This window comes from Cydia fagiglandana, chromosome 6, assembly GCF_963556715.1.
Source record: "Cydia fagiglandana chromosome 6, ilCydFagi1.1, whole genome shotgun sequence".
Lineage (NCBI taxonomy): Eukaryota > Metazoa > Arthropoda > Insecta > Lepidoptera > Tortricidae > Cydia > Cydia fagiglandana.
Genome location: NC_085937.1, coordinates 1,253,941 through 1,259,940, shown reverse-complemented (window position 1 = coordinate 1,259,940; position 6,000 = coordinate 1,253,941). Strand labels below are relative to the sequence as shown.

General features: G+C 37.9%; 1 protein-coding gene across 2 annotated transcripts in view; it reads right to left on the bottom strand.

Annotated features, from left to right (window-relative positions):
- Positions 1-217: 217 nt before the first annotated feature.
- Positions 218-6,000, bottom strand: part of LOC134664918 (uncharacterized) — a 45,034-nt gene continuing 39,251 nt past the window's right edge. Inside the window, exons 8-12 of one of the 2 annotated variants that reach the window (XM_063521639.1) lie at positions 5,392-5,658; positions 3,964-4,062; positions 3,321-3,561; positions 2,693-2,898; positions 218-2,421 (exon numbers count right to left, since the gene is read on the bottom strand). In XM_063521639.1, coding sequence (XP_063377709.1) covers positions 1,240-2,421; positions 2,693-2,898; positions 3,321-3,561; positions 3,964-4,062; positions 5,392-5,658 — 1,995 coding nt within the window. In that variant the 3' untranslated portion in view covers positions 218-1,239. The remainder of the gene's footprint in view (positions 2,422-2,692; positions 2,899-3,320; positions 3,562-3,963; positions 4,063-5,391; positions 5,659-6,000) is intronic. The other variant, XM_063521640.1, reaches the window with a different exon arrangement.

Genomic DNA, 6,000 nt, shown 5'->3' with positions numbered 1-6,000 from the left:
CGATATGCAATTATACATAAATAACAGTGGCCGATTTGCAGTCTGCCACCCCAGGCCTTGAAGTACCAGCCGGCCCTTTCTCATTTTTTTGTCACGATTGGCCGCCCCTATATAGGTCTTAGGGCAAATCCGCCACTGGTAAAATCTGTAATAGATACGCTACTACAGGGTATAGGGACTAGGTATAATTAGGTAGGATTTAATAAATAAAACACTATTAAAGTAAATGGTACAACTTTATTCCAATTACAACATTAAATGCCTCAATTCTTACATCTAACCATTAACTTTATAGTTTAAATAAATATTTCCGTATATTCTAATAGTTTGTTCTGTCTGTACAGTCCATTTCTCTTACATTTAAATGTTTAAAACTAATGTTTACAAAAATGTGTATTTACAAGAAACTTTTCCCCTTAATATTGATAAAAATACTGAATAGGTAATTGCATTTAATACCTAACAACTAATACGAATTTTAATTATAAATAGTTTAATATTTGGTAACTCTTTGCTGCGAACGAAGAAAATTTAAAACAAGTGAAAGTTACGAAAATGAAACAGCTAAAACCATTTTCAGACTAGATAAAGACTTATGAAATATTTCTACATCCTACATACAATACATAATACATCCAAACAATTAAGGTTGTGCAAGGTTTTCTTGTCGTACATGAATGTAATTACGCGTGTCGAGCGTGTCTGTGAAAACCGGAAAAAAACCGTTGCTACCGAAATTCGAACTCGCAACGTTTCCAGTCTCTCTTTGACTCTTTGCAGTCTCTTTTTGAAAAAAAACACTTCCACCCCAGCCCGTTGTCAAAAACAGTATTTACCCGTATTCCACACGGTTGCGACTGCTGCGAGTTAAAAATTGTTATAGGAAGTTTATGCTTCAATTTTCGCTTTATCAAAAAACTAATTTCGTTAAGAGATGGCCGTGTTTAATTAACTTTGTGTTTACCTATATGTCCATTGATTGGCTAATGGTTTCAATCACACTTCTTTAAGGCGAATAACATAAAGCCAACGAAATAAGATTAATACTGAAGTCACTTACAATCTAGAATTTACACGAATACAAGTCGATCGAGTTAATTTTTCGAGACGATACATCTTATAGTTAACTTTCAAAGGAAAAAGTTACCAAAAGAAGATTTTGGATACGCAGAGGTAGGACAGGAACTGGCAAGGTCCTCTAAAGATAACTTCTGTGAACTTTTTGATTTCTCATCTCTGTCAAGAAAACCTGGATTCATCAGGAGAAGAGAGTGACCTAGGCTTGGAGGCGTTAGCTTCAATAGTGGCAGGAGTTGACCGTCCTTTCCTCCACTCCGAGCCAGAGTTCTGGCTCTTATTATTAGTATAAGTTGACGACGTGACCGGTATCTTCTGGGTCTGCTTGATTTTCAGCTTGTTCAACCACAAATCTCTAGTCTTTTTATTCCCCAACACGAAGAAAATAAAGAGAACGAAACCTTGGAAAGTCGCAGTCAACGTGAAAAGATACGCCGCGACAATGTTTGAAGCAAATAGACCGAAAATCCAGGGTAAACCGAATAGGAAGACCAAGAGACAGCTGACCGAAGCACATCTTAAGGCTTCATTAGAATCGCCGTGTCTTTGGATCCTTCTAGAAGCAAACACGGAACGAACTATTAGAACAAATAGCATCCAGTTTGCGAGTAACATGATAGCTATAGGCGCGTAGACCGTCAACCAAAGTCCAAGTCCGGATGGATAGCAGAAGCTTGAACTGGGAGACATCTCCTCAAACTGACCTGAATAGGCATGTGGACTAGCGGCAAGAAGTATCCCTACTATAGCGCATGGAGTCCCCCAAGAAAATGCCGAAGCTCTCAACAACTTATGAGACGCATCCCTAGTGAAAACTAAAACTAGTCTCCTGTATGACAAAACAGCTGCCACAAGCATCCAGCAAAACGATGCTAGAACGGAATAATGCAATAGGACACCAACTAACAAACATGTAACGTCGTAGTGATCGAAATGGGCGAACACTACAACTAAGAAACAGACTATTAGAATGAAGATTGCAATACAGAGTTGCAACCAAATCTTATTACTGAAGTCTCTTCTCCAGGACCTGAATATAGCTGCTGTTATACCAACGCAAAGTAGCCCAAAGATAGATAGAACACATCCTATGATGGAAAGTACTTCTAAAACCGCTTCGTTTCGCTCTGAGAAGACAGTCTTAGGTACCAGGACCTCAGCGAAGTGGGTGAGGTGGTCGCAGCGGCAGGTGTCCAGCTGGCCGGATTGGGAGGACGGGATGAAAGTGCAGCCATCTTGTGACCAGTAGCCGGAGTTGTCGTCGAGGAAGTGCCAGTAGGCGCAGCTGCGGGTTTGGTTACGTTCAAGGTCGCCTGCTAATGGTCGGAGATGGATATCTATTACCTGAAATGAGAATTAGAAACAGTAAAGGTTTTTGTATTGTAGTGACTATGAGCAAGAATATTATATAGTAAAATAAGCCCAAAATAAAAAATTAGACAGGTAAAGTGAGGAAGTAAGAGATATACCGGGTGTGGCCTGTAATATGAGCAAAAAATTAAACTGTAGGCTGTACTCTTCATTGGGGAGAAGAAAATGAGAAACAGAAATCGAAAGTTCAAAAAGGAGTGATAAGTATGATCTTAGAGAGATTGAGAGATAGAAGATAACTTACTTCCCCATCAGCAAACTGGGTGAGATCTTCAATCTTGATGCTAAGGACTCTGCTATTGACAGAATAGAGCCCATGACTAGACATGAAGGCGCGGTCATTTCGGAACACAACGAAGCTAATGCGACGGGATGAGTTGGTGACTGATTCTGGAAGGTGAACGACTGCTTCGCTCTCATCGACGTATAGGTGGGTGGCATTCACTTCTTCTGTAATTTGAAAAAAGACAAAATTGAGCAAGTTCCAATCCTAGAGAATCTACTTATAGCTTAATATTTTTTGGTATAACGTGTAGATCACATATGTTCAAATAGCGAGGACACAGGTATTCAATTCTCATTCATTTTGATTTACAGTTCGATAAATAACAGAAAATAGCATCACAGTGTGAGCAACTTGGAAGTATTCAACTTTTTTGTCACCATTTTGTTTTGGCGGCAAATATGACAGAAATTTGCTACAACTGCTGATATGCTACTACTATGGCATTGACTAGCTAATGGCTTCTGCATAAACTCACTTAAAACAATCTCAGTACAAAACACCTCATTCCAATCTTCAGTCCCTTTACTAGATTCACATAGGCCATTAACATGGGGATGTGGTTGGCAAGGCTTGGAAAAAAACTTACCGGAAATAATCTCAAAGGCATCAGCAGAGAACACCTCATCCCCAGTACCCTGGGCAGCTATCCTGAGTCCTTTCACCGGACTCTCCGGACTCGAGTCAGCCATAAGCATGGCTATGTTGTTGGCGATGGCCTGCGCTTGATGGGAACCGTTCAGGTCGACTCTGGCGGCCAGTTCGTCGACCAGGTGAAGCAGTTGACCGGGGATCTCTAATTCATCTTCCATATCCAGGAGTGCATCCACCTGAAATATAAAGATACTTAAAAAATATAGTTTTAAAAACTTCTAATGACTTTGATTCCAGTGAATATTACAAGAAAACAAAAGTGGGCTTCATTTATACAGTATGTAAATGAACGAAAAGCATATAACCCGTCAATGTTTAAATCAGAAATATGAGTTTGATGTCTTTTTCATTTAAATCCTGACAAAAAATGTACCACCTATTATTATGTGACCCAAAGGGTAGGTACTTTTTTATATTTTGATGTTTTGTTTAAGTATTTTTGTATTGTTCTTTTATTATTTGTTTTTTAGTTTTGTTGTTGTGATTTAGGGTTCTTATTTTATTATCTTATAAAAGACATCATCTAAAATGTCAAACGACAGATAGGCTTCAGTAAGTTACTAGACAATTGAAATTACCTGCTCAACAGCGTCGCTGGCGGTGTCCATCATAATGGAAATGGTGTCATTATTGATTATTGCTTCCAAGTCGTGCAACACTTGCTGTAACTGTTCTTCCTGAAAATCGTATAGAAAACATTTTGGCATTAGAAACGTCAATTATATGTTATTTCAATTACAATTAAAGGTATTCTTTATTTATTTATTTATTTAAACTTTATTGCACTATATAAATAAGTACAAATGGCGGACTTAATGCCTTAAGGCATTCTCTACCAGCGTTTAAGGCATTATCTTCTTTATGATTAAACACATTAGTTAGTTAGGGCGCATTAAGGCACCGTTCCTTAAATGTCACTTTGTCCTTTCCCAGTCCCTTCTCTAAAACCGAAAGGGAGGACTTACTCAATAGAAGTTAGTTCTTAAAGTTATGTGCTATCAAAAACGTTGCAGACTTTTCTTTCGTCTAATCAGGTCTAACTATAGTGCATACGTAATTTCGCAATTTGGTACTTTTTGCGAGTATTTCGTTATGCACACTATGTACCTTGAAAAACTTCAACATTTAATAAGTATACCCTTACCAAAATAGTTTTAATTAGATATGATATTTTTAGATTTTTTTATTTATTTAATAAGCTTTGCAGAGCGATGTATATAGTTATGTTTTACATGCAATTTGATCATGCAAGAGAGGCGAATGTAGAACATGTAAACCAAAAAAATCAAAAAGAAAACACTCCTATGATTATGGTTGATATATTAAAATTAAAATCTATTCACCACGACTGACATGAATGAAATGTAAGAGAACTATTGAGTAGGTGAATTCAGCTGCAGGTAACCTAATATGTCTTTGTATAATTATGATGGTGCAGTCGCCATCAGTTATATGGGAGTGGCTAAGGCGCTCACAAATATCTGCCAACGCGTATAGGTCAATAGTATACCAACACGGCTAGGTGCATGGTAGGTAGGTGCTAAGGTAGTAGTAGTATGGGTATAGGTAGGTTACAAGGCGTTAAAGTGCTTGTTCAGATATTTTGCCGCCGCCACCGGCCGCGCCGATGTATCTGATGGCAACTCTTCAAATCTGGATAATGTTATTGTTATTGGATTTATTTCATTGCATTATTTTTATCTTCTCTATACTTATTGTCTGATCCGATTTTTTGTAGGTAGATTTATAAAATACCGTTTTTTTGTCTTGAATGCAAATCTTTAGATCAATCATTTTCAGTACATCTGAGAAAGCTGGTTCACCTTTGAGGCTAATTCAAACTTACATTATGACATCAAAATGATATCTAAATGATGTCTATTTGTCATCATTCGCCCGTTTACACACGGTACGAGTGAAACGCATGCGCGAGTGATAACTAAATGCTATAATTCAGATATCATTTTGATGTAAACTATACGTTCGAATTGACTCCTTTGTCTTACCGGTAGAAGAGGTCGCTCAGTAGTAGTAGTAGTCGGTTCAGGTGTCGGCGGTTCAGGTGTAGTGGAGGGTGGCCGTGGGATGAACGTTGGAATGATAGGTCTGGCCGTAGACACCTGTTCTGTAGTAGCCACTTCTTCCGTAGTCACTTCATTACTATATGATGTGGTTAATTCTGTAGGTTCGGCGGTTGTGACTTCTTCGGTACACCGGGTGCTTTGAGTGGATTCGAGACTGTCATCCTGATTTCTCTCCATGCCATCGCTAAGCTATAATTGTTTGGTTATTGTTAGTGGGCATGATAAATAATGGCAGACTTTTAATAAAACTGGAGTGTTGTAGAAATAATATCTTAAAGCCATATTTTATAGACATGTATAATCCGATGCAACACATGTTTAAAACAATCTTTGTGTAGGGACTATCCAAGAAAATAAGACAAAATTTTGGGTTGTATACTTGTATTCAATAAGGCCCAAATTTATATTTGATCAAAATTCTACAATAATTATGTTTTAAAAAATCTGCCCTTGGTGACAGGCCCTTTTGGTTTTGTAACGAACTGTCTAAAACACTCCTGAAGTATTAAAAGGCATTTTGTTAATAGCATG